General features: G+C 35.3%; 1 protein-coding gene across 7 annotated transcripts in view; it reads right to left on the bottom strand.

The window, feature by feature from the left end:
• Nucleotides 1-26,581, bottom strand: part of akap9 (A kinase (PRKA) anchor protein 9) — a 231,256-nt gene that overhangs the window by 78,356 nt on the left and 126,319 nt on the right. For all 7 annotated transcript variants that reach the window (XM_039736927.1, XM_039736923.1, XM_039736925.1 and 4 more), the window contains 2 exons: nt 20,142-20,368; nt 3,613-3,775 (listed from right to left, as the gene is read on the bottom strand). In XM_039736927.1, the coding sequence (XP_039592861.1) occupies nt 3,613-3,775; nt 20,142-20,368 (390 nt within the window). The remainder of the gene's footprint in view (nt 1-3,612; nt 3,776-20,141; nt 20,369-26,581) is intronic.

Below are 26,581 nucleotides of genomic sequence, written 5' to 3'. Positions count from 1 at the left end.
AAAATGCAATAGTGCTTTTATTAAAAGCAGTCAACAAAACAAAAACAGTGTTCAAATAAATAGTGCAGTTCTTCATATTCATTAAATAAATAAATCCATAAAAAGAACACGTGGAGGTTAAAACCATTGGAAAAAAAACAATCCTTTAAAAACGAGAGGTTAAAATCTTCTTTTAGGAAGCAGTCTTAAAACCAATCAACAAATCTGGTGCATCATTTGTTAGCGTCTCACCTGCTAATCCCGTTTGGGCATCGCAGCAGGCAAGACGCTCTCTGCAGCTGCCCTCCTGAAACACACGCACGAGACTGGAGACCTCCCGAACCCTGGCTTCGGTATGGCACTCATCCCAGTCCCGGAGAACTTGGTTTCCCACAACGGCCAGGTCGCTCACGTTGGGGATTCCCACCACCAAGTCTCCCGACTTCCGCTGCCTTTCCATGGCCTCTCCGCGGCCAGTCGCCTTCCCTGGTCACTCCCGCTACCTGATCGCTCAGCGGGAGCGACATCAACACCAACACGTGGGTGTCGGCCTAACACCCAGCTTCCATGCAGCTGTCCACGAGCGCTCGATCGCCGCTCACCACACTCACGCACCGTCTGCTTCCTCTCCTGCTCCCGGTAACCTCCGTCCTCTCCTTTCCTTCTTTTTCCCTCCGAACGTTTCTTTCTTCCTCTAAAACCGACTCGCACTTCTTTTTAAAATGACGAGGGCCACAGCAGCTGCAGCATTAGCCGCGGGACAATCATGAATGTGGGCAGTCTCTCACCTGTGCACTAGGTGAGAAACGCCCACACCCTACGGATCGTCCCGCGGCTCACTATGGTCCAACGTCCCCTCGCTAAGCCGCGAGCACAATGATTATTTATTTAAAAATGGCCTTTACTCAACGAGCTGTGGACCCATAACACCACAAGTCCTCATCCACACAAAATATTCTGCTCACATCCCCTCTGGTCTCTCCCAACTTCACTGGTTACCGGTTCCATCAAGGATTAAATTCAAGATTCGGCTTCTCACCTTCAAAGTCCTACATAACCTTGCCCCTCTCTACCTCACACAGCTTCTAGCTCCATACACTGCTGGTCACTCTCTCAGGTCCTTGCGCAACAATCTCCTTAGTATCCTACACACCAGACTCTCTACACTGGGAGTCAGGTCCTTCAGTGTTATGGGCCCTCAACTCTAAGAACTCTCTATCTCAATCTCTTTGTGATTGCTTCTCTTTCTAAACCTTTAAATCTCAACTCAAAACTTTCCTCTTTGGTGAACTTTTGTCTTCTGTGTGATCTTTTTTTTCCCCCTCCACCTCTATATGTAAAGTGACAATAGGTTTGTGAAAGGTACTCTATAAATGCAACTTATTATTATAAATATTAAGAAAATTAATTTCATTTTAAATTTGTCCTGTGTCAAAGAAAAAGAAAAACAACATCCACAAAAACACCTTTTTGCTTTCACATTAAAATTTGCTATTGGCTTTGTTTTGAACATAATCAACTGTTTGTATTCTTCACTTTACAATCCAATGTCTATTCATAGAATGTACAGGGTTACAAACAGTGGAATAAAATGCAGAGATTAGATGAAACAGATTGGTAAGATTTGTGATTCCTCTTTCACAGTTAAACAAATTGTTTGCTGCCTAGTCTTTATTCATATAAAATATATAACATATCTAAAATATACCTAAAACATCATAAGTAAAATATAGTCAGGTACATCTAACAAGGGTGGCACGGTGGCGCAGTGGTAGCGCTGCTGCCTCGCAATTAGGAGACCTGGGTTCGCCTCCCGGGTCCTCCCTGCGTGGAGTTTGCATGTTCTCCCCGTGTCTGCGTGGGTTTCCTCCGGCACTCCGGTTTCCTCCCACAATCCAAAGACATGCAGGTTAGGTGGATTGGCGATTCTAAATTGGCCCTAGTGTGTGCTTGGTGTGTGGGTGTGTTTGTGTATGTCCTGCGGTGAGTTGGCACCCTGCCCAGGATTGCCTTGTGCCCTGTGCCCTGTGTTGGCTGGGATTGGCTCCAGTAGACCCCCCGTGACCCTGTATTCGGATTCAGCGGGTTAGAAAATGGATGGATGGACATCTAACAAATTTATAATCGCAGCATTTAATTAGAATGAGAAAAGAATAGGTAATACATATATAACGAAGTATGGCATGAGTACCTGATTATATTATTGACACAGACTTAATAAAATACATAAAAAAACCTAAGCAAAATGGCATTCAAATATCACCAGATTATGGCAGCTACAGAAAAACATAGAGTGTTATAAGCATCATTGAGTTGATATTTCAGTATTTCACTTTATATCCTCTGTTTAAAGATAAGCTGGGTATTTCTACCAGTATTATCCAAATGTCCTTGTTAAATTTTATAATATTCTTATAACAATATAGTAATATTTATTAAAATATAGTACATCATTTCTTTGCAAACTATTCTCACTCTATTTAGCCATTGTAATCTGTCCCTCTGGAGAAACTGCACATTAGGAATTGCACTCTACTGTATTAAACCTGAATGCAAAGATATCTAAATAAGAAAATTATGGAAACTTTATATTATTTTACATATTTTATATTATATTAACACTTAGAAAAATATGACAGGTGGTGGCACTTCAGTTTTCCTTTCACATTAAAAGAAACAAGTGAGTTGATATGATTTGCAACTATAAATTGGCCCTGTTAAAAGTGAGTGTGTATGTGTCCTTGTCCACAACTTTTTCCTGCCTCACAATCAGTGCTGATGGGATAACCTTTAGCTTCCCATGACCCTAAATTCAGTGGGACTGAGAATAAATGCATGCATGTATAATATGTGATGTAAATATAAATTTAATGATATTTCTTATGAGAAGGAAAAACACTTTATTTTCACATAAAGGTACTAATGATTGATCTTTGATGCATAGTTCAAGAAATAAACTAAGCCATGACGTATCTAAAGTTAATTATTTTTGTTTTATTTATTAGATTTCTGACTTAAATTACACATTTTACTACAGAACATAATCTATTTAAGCTATATAAGTAATACTGCAAATTTCATTGTTCGCCTATTTGAGGGCTTTGAATGCTGGAATGGTTTCTCTGAATACAAAAAACATACGCATTGTCCAGTATAATGTTGTTTATATAAAGTTATAAAAAATAAGAAAAAAAAATCAAATTTTTGTTCTTTTAAACATAGGAGTGGTGACTGTATTTTTAATGTTTAATTACATAACACGTGATATAATGAAGTTGTTTAACCAGTCTTTCCATGCCACTCCTGTGTAGCAGGCTTTTGCAAATATATATTGAAGGTGGAGAGGAAGAAAAGTCATTGAAAGCAATTTACATTATATTAACACTGATGTGTTAAAATTGAAGGTTTTATCATGTGATACTGGTTTATTAGAGCCCTCTAGCACCAGCCCAGTAAACCAAAAGAAATACCATTAGAATTCACATTTATCAATTACTAATTCTATACATTGGTTAGCACATTAAATATTTAAATGTCTGAATTTGTAAATGTTTATGTGATAACCCTTAATGAAGTAAACTACATAAAATTATTTAACCTAATACCAAATAAAACAATGACTGCTGAACAAACCTTCAGCTTTGTGGAGTTCCAGAGCCAGCTGTTCCTTCTCCTTGGTCTCTTCACAAAGCAGCTCTTGAAGTTCTTCCTGCCGTTGCTGTAATTCATTAATCTCTGCATTGTGCCTGAAAGACTCTCTCATAAGTTCTGTCTGTGTAATTCTGGCATGTTCAAGCTATAAACAAACAAAAAATTCCTACTTAATGGCAAATCAATTTTTATCCTTCAATTGATTGTATAGTGTAGCAAAGCAAAAAGGCAACACACATTTTAAACAGTCTGCAATGATGGAAGCTTAAAGAGGAATCTGTTTTTTGATTAGAAGTGATGTACCAAACTTACTAAAACATATAAAAGTCTGGACCTTTTAAGATTCAGTGCAAAAAGAGCCATTACAAAAATCAAATATGAGAACTGAATACATACTCAGCATTGTATATATTACTTTTGATTACATTTGGCATAACATACACATTGGTGTCATTTGAGAATTAGAGCAATCAGCTTAGTGGTTAAGGCTTTGGTCTTCAAACCATGAGGTTGCGGATTCAAATCCCATTATCACTTCACTTGCCTGTGCTCTAACTGGAAAAACAAAAAAACAAATGTAGCTACTATAGTTATATATCTCAAAATTATTGCGAATTGCAGTGGATAAAGGTGTCACCCAAATAATATGCAATAATAATTAACTTAAAATTGTCATATCGATAGATTATATAGAATGTTCTCAAAAACAGACACCTGATAAATTATATGAACGCAGCTGAAATGTAAAAGTTTAAATGAAAATGAAATGCAGAAACAAGTATATGGGCACAAAATAATCATGTGTTATAATAAAAACAAAAATAATACACTATACTATATTATACTATATACTGTATACTACATTATACTTACACATACAGTAAAAGGTTGGTATAGACATGACATTATCATTACCTATAAATTGCCATAGTGTTGTTAATAATGCATAATATTCTACCATATATGTTGTAGTAATGAAAACAGCTGATATTTTAAACTCTCTAAATGAATAAAAGTAACAGTATGTAAAGTGAAGAAAAAAGTCTTATATGTGAGGAAAAAGGAATAGTAGATTGTTGCACTACTCTTAAATTCTTTAACTTAAGCATTCTAAAGAGTTCAAAATATTACAGTCAAGCACAAAAATAATAATAGCATGTCTTAGGGTAGGCTTTTTCTATGCAAATGTAAATGAGATTATATAGTAAGGCAACTAAAACTAATTAATTCAAGATGCTATAATAATTAACTTAAAACTGTGTAAAACCAGCCATTAAGCAATCACATATTTCATGATGAAACTAAAATATGCATAACATTTGTAAATAATGCATACATTGCTTGAACATCAGTTGTTTGTGCCAGGTAAATCAATTATAAGAGTAATAAAAAAAATATGAAACAGCACCTCAGTATTCATACTACTTACAGTATATGGCGGATTTGGTAATGATATTCTTGAGACAACCTTAAGGAGATGCCCATTTTCTCTATGATTTACATGAGATATTCGAGTCTGAACAAGCACAGCATTCCTCTCATTTAAACTGGAGGGAATAGGAAAAGGTCTAGGCAAAGGCACTCGAGACTCCACTTCATAAACATCAGAATCTTGACCTTCTACCCACATCTCCCTCAGTGCATCTGGTTTCCAGTATGTTTTGTAGGAATCCATTGTTGGGTGCAAATCTGGCTGGTTGTACTACACTTCAGTTTTACTGCCAGCATTAGGAAGCATCAGTGTTGCAAGTAAAGAAAAAAAGGCATAGTATATGCACTGTGCCACAATGAAAAAGCAACATTACAGAGCTAAGCAACTGTTTCTACGGAGCAGCCCCGAAGAGCCTTCAGCAAACAATGAATGTTCACATGGGCAATCACAAGGCACGTTATATCCCACGTAAATATTACAGATGAAAGGAGCTGCTTCGTTGGAGGACAAATTCTGATCTAACCTGATTTGTAAAGGTATCATCTTTCAAAACAGCCTGTGCAGACAGCTGACAGGTATGAAGAGCATTCTCAAGAAGAGCAAGTCCAATGAAAGTAAATGTAAGAAATATATCATAGCAGAGTTCATTTTCATCTATCAGGCACTATGCTGTTAATAAATCCAAATATCCAGAAAGGTAGAAAGATATCCTGAAATAATCCAAAGAGTAACCATTTCCAGCTCCAATTTGGTAAAGAATAATTAAAAAAAAAAGAAGTAAAAGCAACACATATGTTTCACTCCACCAGGTAACACACAACCTTTACTTCCTTTATTTAGCATAAGAGCAGGATATGGCTCTGGTTGGGAAGGAAGGTGTGGCCTAAAGCCTGTATCTTCAGGCAAATACGCAAGTGAAACTACAAATGGGAGTTCTCCTTTTAAAGACAGATAATAAAAAAGTTGCCAAGCAGGATTCAGACACCACATGTTAAGTCACAGAGGGAGAGAGCGAGAGAGAGAGAGAGAGAGAGAGACTACAAGAAAACAAATGCTAGCCGATTTGCATTGCCTCACATTTGTCCTTCACTTCATTGCCTTTTCCACTTCAATGCAAATGGCCTACTTCTAACACCAGAAATAATGAATCTACTGTTTACGCTGACATAGTTTAATGGAGTTTTAACTAAACTTTTTATGCAGAAGACAGCACTCTTCGGACAGCATAAATCTAACTGTAAGAAAGATTTTAAAAATACAGTCTTTAAAAAATATTAATCTTCATCATTATTTCCTGAAATATTCATTATATAACACTCTTTCACATGTATTGCTGTTGTAAAAATTATATTTGACAATTATTAAACAAATAATAATAATCACCTGATCAAAATGTAAGATGTGCAAAAATGTGTAAAGCATATGAATTCATACAATGAGTATTTACTTATGTAATACAATGTTGCAGTTTTACACTTGACTCCATCTCTAGAAGATGCTTCTCAGCCTGTTACAGTATAGAAATCCTTGAAAATGAAACAGGAAAACAACAGATTGACTAATAACCAATTAAGCTGCAAGGCCAGGTAATCCAGAGACAGATGTTTAAATAAAGCAATTAAATATGAAATTTCACTAAGTCATTAAAGTCTATTGAGCATTTCAATGCATTGGAAGAGAATCAAAATTAACATCAGTTAATTTTCATTATGTAATCACAAGATGAACAAATGGGAAATTTCCAAAAACATATTCTGGCAAAACAGAAGCCTAAACCAAAATAAATATGTCTTAAATATGTTTTACACCTAAAGATATTTAAAGTTGCAGAACATTTGTAATAGAATTTGTAAGGCAACTAGATAATGACAGAAAACCCATGTGATGGATGTTAAACTACCACTACTGTTTGTAATTTTTCAAAAGAATTACATGTACCCAACAAAATCACTTAAACTTTGTTAGGGCAGAGGTCCTTCTGTAACAATTCAGGACCAAATGTCCCATTTCAAATAAAAGCATTAAAATAGGAAACACCACTTAAATGATCAATATGAATTTTGAAAGAAAAAAAACAGGAAATACAGATCTCCAAAAAGATATTAATACAAATTACATCCCAATGAAGGGCTTGAAATATGATAAGATTATTATTGAAGTAATCTGAAGCTTCATAACTGTAATGGATTCTAATAAAATGTTATCTTTAATTGAAGTAAATAACATGTTTCAATCTTAGACTTGCTGCTTGCTTTGATAATATAGTCACATAGTTAATTTTCCATTTTGCAAATGAAGCAGAAATTCATGCATATATTCTATACAAAACTACAACAAAAATAAGAATCTTACAAACCTAACAGAGTCAGTTTTCTCTTATACATACATAGGTAAACCCACACCCATACCACACCCTTTATTACTACATCTGGGCACCTGTTGTTCTATTCATAAAACACTAAGCCTTTTTACAGTGTGGACAAAACATAACTGCAAAACAATTATAATTATGAGTTAGATGGATCTGTTTCACTGGTTAACAATATTGAATAAATCTCACAGAAAGAAATTTTTGTTTCATCTGGGCAATTTTAACAGCAACAAAGAGTACACCAGCCTACGATTTAATATAAGTGTCCTTTTTTAATAGAAAATGTAATAGATTTTACTATAAAGTGCTGACAAGTTAATTTAACTGCTGACTGACAACTGAAATAAAAAAAAAAGTCAGTATCACCTGTACAATTGTGAAAAGCACAATGTCATATAAAAAGAAACATAACTTGAAAATAAAGTATATAATGAAATCCTCTCATCAAACTACAATTTTGCCAGGTTAAAACTAAGAAATGCAAGGTCAATACTAACTGCATCCCAGTCAAACTTGAAAGTACTGCCCTAATATTGTGATGCAATATGAATACCTATTTTAAACAATTCTGGCATGTTCCACCCATATATTGAATCTCGCTCTGACTAGATAGTCTTGTAAGTCAGCGACCTACACTATAAATACAGCACTTCTCCATGAAAACTGCCTAAGGCCTTAAAACAGAAGAGCTCATAATTTCAGGGATGTTAGTGTTGCATATTACAGTTAGTAAGGTGGAAGAGGCTTTGTCTGGTTCAGATTTTTTTTCCACATTACTGGATGCTTTTTGCCCTACAGCGAATATTTTCAAAAGCCTAATTTTAAATAAAAGGGACCCTTCATGAAGAATTTACACAAGTCCACCAAATTCAATTGAAGCCTTGACATCCAACTGATAAAAAGCTCAAAAACTGTTTAACTTAAGCTTATAGAAAATAACATAATTATAGTTAGCAGTATGATAATGTGACTCATCGTATATGCAGTTTAAACACAGATTTAGTGAACTAATTCATGACAGCAAAACTGCCAATTTAAATTCAAGAATGTCTGACAAGTCACTTGTTAAATGTAGTTCCATCATCGACCATCAATTACTGTAATTTATTTTCTTAATATGCATAATACTGTTAGAAGCTGGAATTTAACCTGGCAGTACAAAGCTTAAGCAGAAAATTGTGCATGGAGAACAGCTATTCACATATACAGGGAGAAAACATTGGGTATCAATTAACACAAGTGTAGGTCTTTATGTTGGAAAAAAAAATCTGAGCTCCCACAAATACACCTAAAAAATCAGTTTTTCTTTCGTGTGAAATTCTTGTATGTCTAATAATATAGCTGACAATAAATTAGTTAATTATGCCTTATTTACCACACCATCACAAGGCAGTTCATAAACGTCATAAAAATATGATCCACAGAAACACACTAATAAAATGTAATAGTTTTATAAAACAATTTCTTCAATAGTTTAGAGAAAACATGCAAATGCTCTGCCAAATGACACTAACTTTTTCAGTAAAATAACACCACTTTTATAAATGATATATGAAAATTTGAAACAAATAAACATATACTGTAGTTACATTAGAGATGGTTTCGAATAAAATCTGAGCAATTTCAATCTTGAATTTTATAGAAATTATAAATTTATACTAAATTTATAATGCAGGTTCATAAAGGGTAAATTTAACATACCTTAGAAGAATAAAATTAAGTGTTCAACAATTTCTAGATGGTTTGTCTTATGTTTAAAGCCTAATATGATAATTATCCATCCATCCATCCATCCATTGTCCAACCCGCTGAATCCGAACACAGGGTCACGGTGGTCTGCTGGAGCCAATCCCAGCCAACACAGGGCACAAGGCAGGAACCAATCCCGGGAAGGGTGTCATCCCACCGCAGGACACACACAAACACAACCACACCAAGCACACACTAGGGCCAATTTAGAAACGCCAATCCACCTAACCTGCATGTCTTTGGACTGTGGGAAGAAACCGGAGCACCCGGAGGAAACCCATGCAGACACGGGGAGACCATGCAAACTCCACGCAGGGAGGACCCGGGGAGCGGACCCAGGTCTCCTAATTGCGAGGCAGCAGCGCTACCACTGCGCCACCGTGCCGCCCATTATGACAATTATACATTATGAAAACGCAACATCTTACTAAAATTATTTTGGTACTGTTTGTGTAATTCTCTGCTTAAATATTGACATTTATATTTATTTGTTTAGAAGATGCTTATATCCAAAACAATGTGCAAAAGAGGTCAACATAATCAAGTAAACATCAATCTGGGGGACTGTTTGGGAACAAGTGTTACAGGACAGGTTATAAAATTAATAATCACAAATGAACAGCTCAGAACAAAAAAAAAAAAACATGCTACTTACAATTCCTAGGTTACAAAACCTAACTGGGGTGGTACGGTGGTGCAGTGGGAAGCAATGCTGCCTCTCAGTTAGGAGACCCGGATTCGCTTCCCGAGTCCTCCCTGTGTGGAGTTTGCATGTTCTCCCCGTGTCTGCGTGGGTTTCCTCCCACAGTCCAAAGACACGTGTCCCTAGTGTGTGCCCTGCGGTGAGCTGTTGCCCAGCCCGGGATTTGTTTCCTGCCCTGAGAGTAAGAATTTTAAATGTAGGTGGGCAGCTCGTACCACCGATACCATGCAGAGATGGAATCACCGGACACTGATTATCAGCAGATCTGAGCGGTCGAGAAGCAGCATAGGAGTTCACAAGTGCCTCCATATACTAAGGTGCTATTGTAGGCAAGCATCAATGATTTTGATGCAAACCCTACCAATCTAAATACCTTGGGGCACCTTTGATATCTTCAAAACTAGAGTCAAAACAACCAAGAATGTGTTAGTAATGTGCAGGTCAGAGACAGTGCTAAGGAGGTCCTGGTGGTTGGGACTGTGTTGAAGGCAGAGGAAAGATCTAGCAGGATGAGGACAGATGACATTTTGGTAAGTCTGCCCCGCTGTAATAGGTTGATGTTGGCAAGAATTTGTGCAGTGACCTCTTTTTATTTATAATAGTACTGCAACTTTAAACTCATCAGGCTGGTTACTTTGTAGTAGTTACAATATTTTAAAAAATGAAATAGCAAATTCAGCCTTGGCATATACAGTAGGGTCATAAAATTATGCTGAGCAAGTCCTTACAGTGATAGTGGACTAAACTTATGATTAACACTAGACGTGTGGTTTACAATGGTAATAGTCATTGTGCCATGAAACCTTTAATTATTTTATCAGTGCATGTCTCATGCTTCAGTCCTTCCTGTACTTTTTCTTTCTTGTCACCCAAATTTAACTATAAAAGTTTTAATTTAGTGTTTAGCTAAATTTGCCTGTGAACAAAAATACACTTGCAGAATAAGACTACTCCAGGCTTTTTTTTTATTTAATAAGTGGAAATAAGTAGTAATGACAAAAAATATTTAGGTGTTTAAGGGTATGAACTATCAATCATCTGTAAAGCATGCGAGTAGCAAGGTGTAAATGTTTTGTTACTTTTAACTTTGCATGCTACTGGAGGTAATCATGTACATTTTTAATTGTTCACATTCAACAGCATATATTCATGTCTTAATACTTTATTTACTGGTAAATTGTAATGTAGAAAACCAGCATTTAAAGTGTGCTAAAATGAAAACAAAGCACCTCATTTGAGAAAAAAATGCATAAAAATTTAAAATTAAATATTTGAACAGCAGAAGCGATGAAAAGCTAGACTGATTAAACTATTCTAAATTTATGCTTTTTTTGAATGTATGAATGCATTTGCCTTGTTATACTGCTCTGAATAGTACAGTAGTTACTTCAGACTATTACAATTTCCCTGCCAATTTATTACAGAATTTATAGTAGTCAGAAGATTGTGGTACTTACGCTAGTGTAAAAAATACTGCATAATTTCCTCTCTTCCAGAATGTAAACTTCACATTAACTGGTTCAGTATGACCTATGAGCATGTGTTGCTATGACTGTGCTTTTTTTCTTATGTTTCACTTTCTCTCCTACACACTGTGCTGAACTCTGGGTAACCCTATATTGGATGAAGTCATTAAAAATGCATCAAGTATAGTAAAACTCACATGGTGAAGATTCATGAAAATGTGTAAGAAAACACTGCATTTGATTTCTGATATTTTCCTGTTTAATCAAGATACTAATATTGTCCCATACTGTTCCAAAGTGAATTTCCTCTTGGGATTAATAAAGTATCTATCTATCTATCTATCTATCTAAGTAATTTAACAAACTTGCACTTAGTCATTGCTTCTATCCTCTCATCTCCTATGATATATAATTTTTTTTAATTTATTTTACTGTCTTCAAGCATAATAAACTTATTTGATTTCCTCAGAATTTTCCATTGCTGTATTATAAACTTTAAACTAATTACATCACCAATGTCCTTTAATCTCCTTGACATTAGGTTCATAATTCTATGCTAGAATGGTTAATCATGAATCAGGCTCGGGTTGACATTTAATGATGCATTTTAGATGGTTAATCCTGAATAAGTCTCAGCACTGAATTCTGCTGTAAAGAAAGAAAAAAAAAAAAAAGGTTTTCTGCCATTTTATGGTAACTCATCAATATACATTACTGGGGAGGAGCCTTTAATGAAAAAAACATTTGCAAAAGAAAAGCTGTAAAGGCAGTTTTAGAATGAACTGCAACTGAAGCACTGCTTGAATCAAGTGATAGTGATGATGTTGTGAACTGGTCATTAGACATTGACATGGATAGTGAAACTGATACGCTGTACGTGATACAGAACTGTATAACTGAACCACTGTGATATGCATGGGGAATTTGGTTGTGTGAAGGTTCAACATGGTGGAAGTAGCTGCGTGACAAAAAGGCAAAATGATTGAGAGCACTGTTCACACTATCAATGTTTATGTCAGAGGAAGGGCAGAAGTCACTAAACCTTGCAACTGTGGTAGTCTACAATAACAAATGGGGAATGTTGATTGTGAGTATCAGATACTGAAATTCTACCCTCATGTGCAAGCAAAGAAAAAGTATAACAAAATAGTATGCAAAGAAACACGCTTATACTGTCCTGATTGTGACATCAGGCAATGCATGGTTGACAGTCTCAAAATATATCACACGAAGGACATGTACTAAATCTGCGCAAGTACAGAAATCGACATTAGACATACCTTTCTACTGTGTTTATGCTGATGATTTGGCATTTACATGTTTCTTTTACATGTAATACCATTTTTTTCTTGCTGCATAAAAAAAAAAGAATACTCAACCCTTGGCTCACTTTTCCTGGGTTAAACATAACGCTACCAAGTCTACAAAATAAATAAACATTTCTGTCCAATTATCTGGCATTGTTCTCTATTGATGTCTGACTTGATCGTTCCAATTATTTAGCTTAGAGGTCGCAATTTCTGTGTTTCTGTATGTATGATTATAATAAACATGTTATCTATTCCATGTGAAAAAAATTTACAAGCCTGAATTACTAATTGTATACACTGTATATACACTGCTCACAAAAATTAAAGGAACACTTTAAAGAAACACATTAGATACATAAGATCTCAATATGAAGTTGGATATCTATACAAATAACGACAGGGCAATGTCTTAGGAACAAAAGGATGTCAAGTCTTTTAATGGAAATAAAAGTTTTCTGCCTACAGAGGGCTCAATTGTGTAGACACCCTAAAATCAGAGTGAAATGAATCAGAGTAGTGTGTGCAGACCAAATGTGTTTTTTTTTTCCAAAGACCTTTGCATTTATAATTAACTTTTTTTTTTTTTATAATAACTGTTTCTGATTTCTCCCTAGGAGTGTCAGAAAGAAGGAGGAGATTGTTGTAAAAAATGCACGCTGACTGAGGAATCAAAATGTAGTGATGGCTTGTGCTGCAAGAATTGTCAGGTACTTCCACATTTAATGCTTCAAAGTAGAAATTGGCCCTGTGTGATTGTGAGTGTGCATTAGTGGGCTCTGCAGTGGACTGGTGCCCTGTCTAGGACGGATATCTGTTCTGCTTGCAATACTGTCAGGATAGGTTCCTGTCTCCAACAAGCTTGAATTGAATTAAACACATTTGAAAATTTGAAGATACTGTGTTATATTTTTGAAGAATTTGTATTCTTAAACTACCTCAATAGTATTAAATAATGTAAATGGTAAATTATCTGCATATTAAGTTAAACCCAGCTCACAATAAGGAAAAGAAAAGGAAAAAGAAAAATCCAGTCTACACAAATTCACCTGTCCTTGGCCAACTCTCTACTGCCACTACAAAGTGCACAGTGGCATTGGAAAATAATTGATGAGTTTGGCAGAATACATAACCGCTCCAAAATCCGGTGTGTTAATGACATTTCCACTTTAAGGTTAAAGTCCTGTGCCTGACTAAATAGTCTTAATAAAAGTTCGACTGCAGGACACTATAACTGAACTGAAAAGGGAACTACACTGCTCACAAAAATTAAAGGAACACTTTAAAGAAACACATTAGATACATCAGATCTCAATATGAAGTTGGATATCTATACAAATAATGACAGGGCAATGTCTTAGGATCACAAGGATGCCAAGTCTTTTAATGGAAATAAAAGTTTTCTGCCTACAGAGGGCTCAATTGTGTATACACCCTAAAATCAGAGTGAAATGAAGATGTGGCGGGCTAGTCCATTTTTTCAAAAACTTAATTTCTGCTACTCAAAATGCTTTTCAGTATCTTGTGTGGCCCCCACGAGCTTGTATGCATGCTTGACAACGTCGGGGCATGCTCCTAATGAGACAACGGATGGTGTCTTGTGGCATTTCCTCCCAGATCTGTATGAGGGCATCCCTGAACTGTTGTACAGTCTGAAGAGCAACCTGGCGGCGCCTAATGGACCGAAACATAATGTCCCACAGATGTTCTATTGGGTTTAAGTCAGGGGATCATGAAGGCCATTCAATTGTTTCAATTCCTTCATCCTCCAGGTACTGCCTGCATACTCTTGCCACATGAGGCCGGGCATTGTCGTGCATTAGGAGGAAACCAGGACCTACTGCACCAGCGTAGGGTCTGACAATGGGTCCAAGGATTTCATCCTGATACCTAATGGCAGTCAAGGTGTCTTTGTCTAGCTTGTAGAAGTCTGTGCGTCCCTCCATGGATATGCCTCCCCAGACCATCACTGACCCACCACCAAACTGGTCATGCCGAATGATGTTACAGACATCATAACATTCTCCATGGCTTCTGCAGACCCTTCAACGTCTGTCACATGTGCTCAGGGTGAACCTGCTCTCATCTTTGAAACACACAGGGTGCCATTGGTGGACCTGACAATTCTAGTATTCTATGGTAAATGCCGATCGAGCTCCACTGCGCTGGGTTAAGGACCTTCTATGGTCCTGTCCAGCCCTCCTAGACTAACTGCCTGTCTCCTGAAATCTCCTCCATGCCATTGAGACAGTGCTGGGAGACACTGCAAACCTTCTGGCAATGACACACATTGATGTGCCTTCCTGGAGAAGTTGGATTTCCTGTGCTACCTCTGTAGGGTCCAGGTTTCGCCTCATGCTACCAGTAGTTACACTGACCATAGCGAAATGCAAAACTAGTGAAAAAAACAGTCAGAAAAGATGAGGAGGGAAAAATGTCAGTGGCTTCCACCTGTTAAACCATTCCTGTTTTGGGGGTCATCTCATTGTTGTCCCTCTAGTGCACCTGTTGTTAATTTCATTAACAGCAAAGCAGCTGAAACTGATTAACAACCCCCTGTGCTACTTAACTGACCAAATCAATATCCCAGAAGTTTCACTGACTTGATGTTATACTCTGATTAAAAAGTGTTCCTTTAATTTTTTTGAGCAGTATATAATGAAAAGGTTATTTTTTTATTTACACATTTTTGGATTGTAATACTAGTCTGTCCTGTCTCTAGTTTTAAGGCAACGTGGGGCAAGAAATAAAGTTGTTCAATGTGCTAAAAACACAATCAGCAGGAGAACTGGTAGCAGGAATGCACATGTACCATTTAGCAATGAGATACGTTTTGGGAAAGGATTATTGGTGGATCTTCTACTATGAGTGAGCAATATTGCCAAAATAATTAACAATGAATCCCAAGGATTAACCAAGTCTTAAATTTCACTTAATTGAAATAAATGAAAATTTATATAAATAAATACATATATACATACACACACAGCTAGTTAAAGGTTTGAGAACACTCCCCCCATATGGAATGTAAGCAGCTCAAGTGCAGTGAATAGCATGAAGTGGTACAAAGGTAAACAGTAAGCTGCGAGAGGTTAAAAAAACAAAAAAAAAAAAAAAAAACTTTAGGTTAACAAATACTATGGGGAACAAGTCATGGGTTAACAACTTATATCTTTTCTGTAGCAATGTAAGTTAAATAAGTCTTGAACGTTGATGAAAACAATTTCAACTTTTGCTAATTACTTACAAACCCTGTGTCTCAATAAAAACAGCATTGGAACAAACCATGTTGCTTTACCTTCTGAAGCATTATCTGGACAATACTGAACTATACATTAATATCACAATATTGAGAAAAAGGCAATTAACAATGGAAGACAAACTATTTTAACCCTCAAAAGTGTAGGCCTTTCTTTTGGAGAAAATGGAAGGAAAGCTAAGGTGTCAGTGGATATAGTTTCTTACATCATCAAAAGAAAATTGAAAACTGGAGGAAACTTTGACATAAACAACCTTGGCAGACCAAAAGACACAACAGAATCAGAAGAAAAGTTTATAAGAGTCAACAGGTTATGTGACAGGCACATCACAGGACAACCGTTTCAGGCATTGCTTAATAGCAGTGAAGTATCAGTGTCTCCAGTTATGGATTTGTTTATGCTTTAATTTCAGAGTAAATTGAGACTGGTGATTGCTCCTGGCCCAGGGAAGCCATTTTCCTTATTCTGACCATTTTGGCACTGGCCTTCTTACTTGCTTACTTACTTGCCGACTCTCCTGTGAGGTGCCAATATAAATAATTTACAAAATTTATTGAATATCAAAAATGAAATACTCTCATTAATATAAGTACTCAAACCCTTCCAATCTAATGAGCTTGAGAGGATCTACCAGGGAGACTGGGATAAACTGAACAAATCCAGGTGTACAAAGCTTGTAAATGAAATGTCTGAATACTTACATGAATGTGAGATGTCAGTTTTCAATTTCTAATAAATTTGTAAACTCATCTGAAAATACATTTTCATTTTAACATCATTATGGGTTAGTGAGTGTAGGCTGATGGACAGAAATGGCAAATGTATCCATTTAAAATTATATCCACAACACATTCAAGCAGAAATTGAAGTGAAAAAATATGTATATATACATACACACACCCCACTACCATTTTACGGTTGGAGAGAATGCCAGAATGTGGATTAGTTTGTCTGCTAACAACCCAATGACCTGAAACACCTAACATGCACTTCCTCCCTGTTAGTAGATAGCTGCATAACATAAGCATGTATGATTTATTTGACTGCGTGTGTGTGTTAGCGCAGTAATGACATAAAAAAAATGCCTAAAGAACTCCAAAGTTTCATGTTTATAGGTTGTATAGAGAGATGAACGTGGTAAATAATTTCATATCTATAGTATTTCAATAAAAATATGTAATAAGATAGAAGTTTTAATAATCTATTTTAAAATCAGTTATTTTAAATAGTTATCAAGCAAAATGCATTTTTTTACAAATGCTTTTTCAATAGATTATGTCTTATATGATTAATAATGTTTAATGGTCAAACAAAACTCTTAGTTTAGAACAAATGCATTTCTGAAAAATTACACTGTACTTGATATAGCAAGGTACAGATGTTAGAAATTTTAAACAGCATTGGATAATAAAAAAATTATTATTTTGCTTAAATAAAGGAGAGTTTTATACCACCCTACTAACTTCCAATTGCTTAAACAGAAAAGATTCAGCTCTTTCAGGTCATTCCTAACAGTTCATAAGTCATAGTCCTGAAATCAGTCTAGATACTTTTGTGACTTTTAGTATTTAATCATTTTAGTAGTACAATGCCATATTTTCACAAAGTACCTCAGAGGAGACTTCATTAGTGCTTTGTATAGTTTAAGAATATTTTTTTTTATCTGAATGCAACAAATATTCTATATGTAGCATATCCAACTACTCTATTTATTTGCTTTTGTACATTGTCGCAATCTATACAGTGAAACGTCCACTAGGACTCCCAAGTCCTTCTTATCATGTATACTTTCAACTTCAAACTCACTCCTCCACTATTATTTTTATTTCTTATATTTAATACTTTACATGTATTTACATTGAATTTCATTTGCAACGTATCTATCAAAGTTTGTTTTTTCTTTTTCTAATCATTATGCTGTCTCTAGGGTAATCCACCATTTTACCTAATTTACTGTTATCAGCAAACTTTACATTTATCTAGCTTATGGTTACTTTATTTTTACAATATTTATATAAATTTAGCAGCCCCAGCAGCTGTCCACCAGCTAATTTTAACATCCTCTAATATGGAAAAAAAAATATCTTACCATAACCCTTTGCATTGTGTTATTGAGCCAGTTTTTCATCCATCTGTAAACTGCATTTTGAATAACCACTGCTTTAAGTTGTATCATTAGCCTTTCATGTGGTACTTTATCAAAGTCTTTTTGAAAAACAAGATTAATAATTCTCATAGACTTCTCATAACAGAAATCTATATCACTTTATCGTATACCAAGCTATGAACCACACACACAAAACCTTCAAATCTCTCCAATCTTGCATTTTCAGAGAACAGCATCTTGTCAGTTTGTCACTACACTTAGCACCTAACTCCTTAAATGTGAATTTAGGAACTTCCAGCCTGGTCTTACCTATGTCACTTATTCCAACATGGGCAATAGAAACAAGATCTATTCCAGGTAGACTCCTGCCAGGAAAGGCAACACTGCATATGAGATTACTGTTTCTTGGACAAAGCAACATGTCAGTACCACTAAACTGAGTTCGCTATTTTTTAATAGTTGCTTCGCCAGAGGATGGCTTAGAGGAGACTCATGGGACTCTACATCCCTAATTACTCTGATAACCACACAGTTATCAAAATCACAGTTCTGCACCTTCTGAAAATATCTGGATCTCTTTCACATTGGCTTTAATGCCACTGGACAGTATGCGCCTCTTATCTTTTGCTTATGTTCAGCCTTAAGCCACCTCTCTTTACCCCTCTGGGCTAGAGACTCCTTCTGAGAACTTTATGTCTATATAGGATGCCAGGGTAAACTCCAGGCAACTGTTAGGAACTGGAAAGTCTTTCTGGCAGATTAACACTTTTCTGAACTTCAAATAGTTTTTGGTTCATGAATTTTTTTTTTTATTTTGAAAGCTCAATTTTCAAGCTTTGTTTTTACATATATGATTTTGATTTTTTTTCTTTCTTTGGGAAAGATTACATTTTTTTGTTTAACTTTGAAGTGTGTCACAGTACCAGTTTAGAAGCTGTGATGGGCCAATAATGTTTTTTAAAGAGATGTGCCTGGTTGCTAAGGCCCTCCTTAGACTTGCATCTAAAAGTCTGAATGTGAAGGTTTTACTGTTGGCTCATTTAGATATAATGATACTATCTAGTACTTGAATTTGAGTGGAAAGTGGGTGGGGACAGAGGGGGTTTTTGAGGTTGAGGATTCTGTTGCCGCCACTAATTATTAGAAAATCTCAATGGTTTAGGTGCAGGGCTATTTATTTGTAACAAATTAGATACCATTTTAGGTCCTTGCTTGCGCCAGTTGGAGTACCACTTATTAGTTCCGAACCCCATATTTCTAGGAGCATGGCCTCAGAGGTTTTGAACTGTTTGTAATCAGCACAATGGGATAAAAAGGACAGCTAGGGATTCTCTTCCTTATACTATCTGTGGAAGCCTAAACTTTTGTTCACATTCCTCTCATGATTTTCCTTCAGTTTTGACCACAAATTTTGTTTTACATTTTGGCTTATGTTGCTATTGTAATATCCCAGTTTTGATCATTTTTTTTCCGTCTTTATGCACATATCTCAGTTTAGCTCAAAAGCATACTTTCCAGTATGCTGACAGGACAGACTATAGTTACACCCTCTTGACTTAAAAAAACAGCTTACACTCTAAAGAAAAGGTTTTCTGGACAAACTTAGAGAATGGTCAGAGAAAAGGGACTACTAGACTGATTCAGGACTACAAAATGTGAGCTATGAAGAATGACCGAAGAAGCTAAACATATTTGTAGTTAAATAAACTGAGATTAAGAGGTGATATAACTGAAATGTTCTGAATTATGAAGAGAATTAGCACAGTGGATCAAAGTTATTAAAATGTGTAAAAAAAAAAAAAAACAGGGATAGCAATGGTAATTAGTTAAGAGTAAATTTCCTTAGAAAAAGTTTTTCTTCACAGAGAAATACAGACATATTGAGTAAGTTTCCAAGTAGCATGGTGGACAATAAGACTTTTTGGATCTTCAAAATTTAACTTTGAAGAAATAAGAAGTTTATGAGCTTTGTTAAGCTGAATGACCAGTTCTTGTGAAAAATTAATTTAACTGTTCCATATAACAATATTTACATAAAATAAATTTTTTTGTCATATTTTTAAATGTTTTCTCAGCGTTTCACATTTTACAACCTCAAAACACAATGTTTATTTACCTTGGTTGTAGTTTCAGTGATAGCCTCTAGAAGTTTTCCAACAGCTGCTTGAAGCCGAGTGCTGATGCTCATCATAAACACCTCATTTTCAAGATCAAGTTCCTCTGCTGGAAAATTCATTGCAGTAATCTCCTGTGACACTTCCAGACTCTTGCCCGAATCTCCAGACCAGATATGTGCATCATCTTCACCAGTCCTGCTTGCATGGCTCGGCTCAGAATAATTTTCTGCAAAAGGAAATAAATGAATGTATTTTAAATTTGATGAAATGGAAAACAAAGAAATAAAAAAATGGAATAATGAATTAACATCTATTTAATATTTCTGTAAAATGTAAACTTTTTGTACTTTATAGCCACTCACAAATTATCCATTTAAAACCTACAGTTCAAAAAGTTGTGAAACACAAATGGCACACCAAATATGGGAAATTGCAGTTACAAATGTAATATGAATGAGAAAAAACAATTACACAATTGTTGTCACTAAATCAAAGATTGCTTGGAGTAGTCGTAAGACACCTGCACTTGTGAGGATTTTTTCTTAACTACTTGAGTGACATTTTTAGAGACACATTGCAAAAATTCCACTTTCATGTATCATCACTGTGTCCTTCAAAACTTTGAGACAGATGAAGGAATAAAAAATGTCTGTATTTCTTTACAGTGTCTGTGATGAGAGTAAAACACAATCATACTATCCATTTCTGCTGTCTCTTACTCATGTTCAACAGAACAAGCAATTTTAATGCAACAGTTATATATACACAATCTAAGTCCTCCATGACAACTTAATTTACTGGCAGGTAGCTGCTTAAAAATGTCCTGCTATTCTGCTCTGCCCAGTCACCTGTAGAGCACATTCTTTCCCAATTCTTTACCTAAATTAACATTTTCCATTACACAGTAACAGGCAAAGTCTATCCAATACCTGCTAGTACAAACATATTTAAATTTTAAATACATACACAGAAGCATACACACACGCACACACACACACCATATCCACTATCCACATACTGAATATATATGTGCACAAGGATGTAGATGTGACATGGCATACTGTCTCATACTATATTCTGATTTAGTGCTTATAGAGTTCAGATGACAGAATATGAAAAGTCAAAAGTCACACACTCAAAATTTGCATGCATTTTAGTTATGACACATACTTCCCATAATTTACAAGTACACTATGTGGTATAGCAGGTCCGCAGCTCGGAAAAAATTGCCATTTTAATAAATAAATAATTGGTTGCTCTTGTACCTAAGAAGTGGAATTGGTGTGAGTGATCTGCTGTGATGATTCATTTTTATATACTGTTTATGCATTATTATAAATTCCTAATTTTAGTTTGTTTTTCTTTGCATTTAACTACTTCGACATCTTGTAATCTCTGAGCTACATCCTTTTTTATGAAAATGTGCTAAGAAATAAATGTTGTAAATATATATTTTTATTTTTTTACAGAATGAGCTCAAACTACTACACTATGTAAAACAAAATCACCTAATATTGAGCTGTTTCTGTGCTGTTTAGATCATTTACTCACACTCAGATATAAAGAACCATAGGTTGAAAAAATTAAACAGAAGAAAAGTTGCTTTATGATTATGCATAATATAAAGTAGTTTCAATGCTTATACGCAAGCCTTGGAAACATTACCTACCAAAGCCACATTAAAAATATGGAAATATTTAAGAAGTACAAAAATTACCAAGACCTCTATAAACAGTCATTATAATAAATGAAGGGTCACACTGTATCAAAATTAAAATGGTCAGAAATTAATTTGGTTAAGCTTCTGGTTTTTGCATTTAGTTGACCAAGGGCAATAAAAGGACAAAACAGTCTCTTTTGAGTTTATATTTGCAGTGCTGTCCCTTCTTTTTCAAGACCTCTGCAATTTGCCAGGGCATGCTGTCAATCAACTTCTGGGCTGAATCCTGACTGATGGCAGCCCATTCTTGTGTAATCAATGCTTGGAGTTTGTCAGAATTTGTGGGCTTTTGTTTGTCCACCATAGGTGACCACAAGTCTTGGGAGTTTCCGGGCCATGGACCCAAAATTTTGATGTTTTGTTCTCCAAGCCACTTAGTTATCACTTTTGCCTTATGGCACGATGCTCCATTATGCTGGAAAAGGCATTGTTCATCACAAACTGTTCTTAGATGGTTGGAAGAAGAGAGGTCTTGAAAAAGAACCAACACTGAAAATACTGACTCTTTGTATAAACTTAATGTAATTGTCAGTGAAAGCCTTTGAAACTTATGAAGTGCTTGTAATTATACTTCAGCATACCATAGAAACATCTAAAAACACTGAAACAGCAAACTTTGAGAAAACCAATATTTGTGTCATTCTCAAAACATTTGGTCACGATTGTACAGTACATCCCCCTTTATAGATTTAAGCAATATTGGGGTTATCTTAAGATTCAATCATTTTGTTTGAATTTCATAATACACATTATTAAGAGAGTTTTATTTCATGTATAAACCTTTTCAAGCCCCATATGTTTCAGACACTCAGGCAGCTTAGAATCTTACTGATGCTTTAGCTTCCACATGTTTGGGATACTGTGATGCTGTTCTGTATGGTGCTTAATGGACATGAGACATTGCAGTAAGTATTGAATTCAGCTGCCAGCATTCACTGCCATACTAAACTCTGGGAATTTATTACTCCTTTACTTCAACAACTCTGTTGACTCCCAGTTAAATTTTGGATACAAGATTTCTTTGATCATTTTCAAATCTTTCCAGTGTAACTCCTATAAGTCTTAGTAGCTTCACTCACATATATAACCTATCACATTCAACTTTTTTGTGCTAATTCCTTGCAACTTTGCACTATGAGTGGCTGAGAATTTAGGGTTGCTGGTCCTAAAAATCTAATATACTTTGCCTTTTAGCCTGTGGGTATCAACAATTTAAAACATACATTTTAAAGGAATCTTTCTCATTGTGCTAACGGTAATAATTTTTTACCTTATTTTCTTAGTATTGCATACATTTTATTATATGAGTTTATAAGGATAAAAGGGTTTAGAAAGAAAAAAGCAGTCAATAAATTTACTTAATGATGGAATTAATTTACCTTTTCTTATTTACTGGTTGAAATATTTAATGCTAACAACTGACAATGCTCCACTCTATAAATTGTCTCACCCTTTCAATATTTCCATTTATTCTTACAGTTCTGTGTCACAATAAACATATCCTTCACATTACTACATTAAAATGAACCAAAGGGAAGGAATTCTTCCTCATTAAGGTGTAGTAGGTCTAATATAAAACTTTCCTGCATCTCTGTTCCAAAAACAGAGGATTCAATGTATGCTGCAAAAGCAACACTGCCGCAGCACTATAAATATTCATGCCCTTTTCACTCATCACAACAACAACCTACAAATCTTTAAATCCTCATGGCCAAATATTTGTGTGTTTTTATATATGTCTATATGCATTTAATGTATATCAATATTGAATTAACTTTTATCTATATTTTATGGTGTTTTACTTTATTCAATTGTACAGTGTCCTTGGGTACCTTGAAAGGAACTTTAAATAATAATAATAATAATAGTATACTTTATTTTTGATAACTGAAAGCTTTACAAACTCAAGCTAATTTTTTTAAGATGCTTCTTTCAAGAAACAGGATGAGTATTGGTCTTTGAGGAAGAAATGTAACTTTAAAATTTATTACAAATTTTAAAGATAATACAATTCTAAAACTTGAAATCCTGGGACAATTTTCACAAAATGTAAATAAAGTGTTGCAAAAAGATATGGATTTAGGTGGGTGTTTGTGTCTTTTACTTGAACAAATCTAACTCACAGGCAACATTCCCTCAATTAGAAAACTAGAGTCTACTACACAGGATATTTATGTGTTATGTCTTTGGTTTAATAGTAGGCTTATCTGACAGTTTTTTCTTGTTTTTTTTTTTTAAGAATTTTGTATTGTGCTTTTACTTTATTGAAATGTGCAACATTACCTGAAGTGAATTTTTAAGCTAGACTAATGCATAGAATCCTTCTAATTTTTATATGCTCGAAAAACTATTGTGAAAAAGTAATTGTACTCTAATTAGTTTAACTCAACTAAAGGTGTAATGAGAGTCAGCTGACTGAACATAGCAAGACTTAATTAAAGTCAGCTCTGTTCAATAAAACCTCACTTATTATGAATTGCACACATACTCAACAAGCACATGCTTGGTCTCTTTTTGACATTAGAATGTACATTCTTGGTATCCATCAATCATCAAAGGGATGCAAAGCTATTTCTAAAGTTCTGAGCCTTCATTGAATCACAGTGAAAGCTGTAATGTCCAAAGAGAAAATATTGGAACAGTAGTGAATTTTCTTTCTATGAGGTGTTGGCAAGGAGGACAGCATGAAATTCCTCTGGAAAACATAATTTTAGGAATTATGAAGAATGCCCTGTAACTGGACATTTTCATGGAGAATACCTATACGAGCTGTCCATGAACTGAAACTTAAACAATGTTGGGTCATGCAGCAAGTTACTGATCCAAAACACAATCTGTTTTTTTTTACGTTCGAGAGAGGAGCCTCAGTGAATTCATGCTTCCTGTTCCAGATGCCACTGTTTGCAAGAAAAGTTGCTGCTCCTATATCTAATTCTGTTAATTTTGTCTCATTAAGGAATGGTGGTGCACTGGTTAGCACTGATGCCTCATAGCTCAGGTCACATTTTTGGCAAAAATACTTGGTCCAACATAGTTGATAGATCCTTCCCTGACCATAATCCTTAGAGACCCTTTTTAAAAACCAACTGCACCAATATAATTCACTCAGACCTATTTCAGTTTGTCCTTCCCCATTTACTTCAATGCATTTGTCCAAGTTTCACAGTTTTGCTTTTGGGAGAGGAATGTTGTCCAATTCTTATCTAATATAGGATTCTAGCTGATGAATAGTGCAGGGTCTCCTTTGTCATATTTTTCATGTCATGATGCACCAAATGTTTTCAATTGGTCAAAGGTCTGGACTGCAGGCAGGTCAGTTCAGCAGTCTGACTCTTCTACTACGAAGACAGCTGTTATAATAGATGCAGTATGCGGTTTAGCACAGTCTCCCTGAAAAAGATATCACCTGAATGGGAGGATATTTTGTACCCTATATATAGTTTTCGGCATTGATGGTGCCTTTCCAGGTGTGAAAGCATCCAATTCCATAGGCACTAATGTTCCCCTATATCATCAAAGATGCATGCTTTTGAACTGAGCACTGATAACAAGCCGGATAGATTCTCTACTCTTCAGTCCTAAGGATGTGGCATCCATGTTTTCCTAAAGAATTTCAAATTTTGATTCATCTGACCACAGAACAGTTTTCCACTTTTCCTCAGTCCATTTTAAATAAACTTGGCCCAGAGAAGACGGTGGCATTTCTGGATATGATGACATATGGCTTTTTCTTTGCATGATAGTGATTTAATCTGCATTTATAGGTGGCATGTCGAACTGTGTTCACAGATAATGATTTCTGGAAGTGTTCCTGAACGCATATAGTGACTTCCATTACAATATCATGCCTGTTTTTAATGCAGAGCCACCTAAGAGCCCGAAATCACAGGCATCCAATATTGATTTTCGGCCTTGCCCTTTGCGCACATTTCTACAGATTTCTACAGATTCTCTGAATCTTTTAAAGATATTACATACTGTAGATGATGATGTCTTCATAATTTTATGTTGAGGAAATTATTTCACAATGTGAACCTCAGCCCATCTTTACTTCTAAGAGACTCTGCCTTTCTAAGATGATCTTTTTACATCCAACCACATTACTAGCCTGTTAGTTTCAAAATATTCCTTTTTGAGATGTGTTGCTGCTATCAATTTCAAAATTAGGTAATATCTTTCAGAAAATTTGTAAAGTTTCTCAACTTCAACATTTTTGATATGTTTTCTATATTGTGAACAAAATATGGTTTTATGAGGTTTGCAAATCATTGCATTCTATTTTTATTTACATTTTACACAACGCCCCAACTCTTTTGGAATTGGGGGTTGTACACGGGAGATGTGCCATGAGGAAATTTTTATGTCCAGAAAGAACACCAGGGAAAGACTAATGTTTACTCATAAACACACAGATATAGAAAGGGACTTCTGAAACAATGTGCTATAGGCAGACAAGTCAAAGATTGATGCAAATATGTGGCCACATCACCAGACAATATGTTTGACAAAAAACAAAGACAGCATTTGACTTGAAGAACCTGATACCAACTGCAAAACATGGTGCTGGAAATGTTATGGCCTGGGCAGCTCACCATTACAGAATCCACTATGAATTCTTCATTAAACTAGAGGGTACCAAAGAATAATGTGAGGCCATCTCTCCAAAGATTGAAGGTCACACAAAAGTGAACCTTGTAACATGACAATGACCCTTAACAT

The sequence above is a fragment of the Polypterus senegalus genome, chromosome 15 (assembly GCF_016835505.1).
Source record: "Polypterus senegalus isolate Bchr_013 chromosome 15, ASM1683550v1, whole genome shotgun sequence".
Taxonomy (NCBI): Eukaryota; Metazoa; Chordata; class Cladistia; order Polypteriformes; family Polypteridae; genus Polypterus; species Polypterus senegalus.
This window is presented reverse-complemented; position numbering and strand designations above follow the sequence as displayed.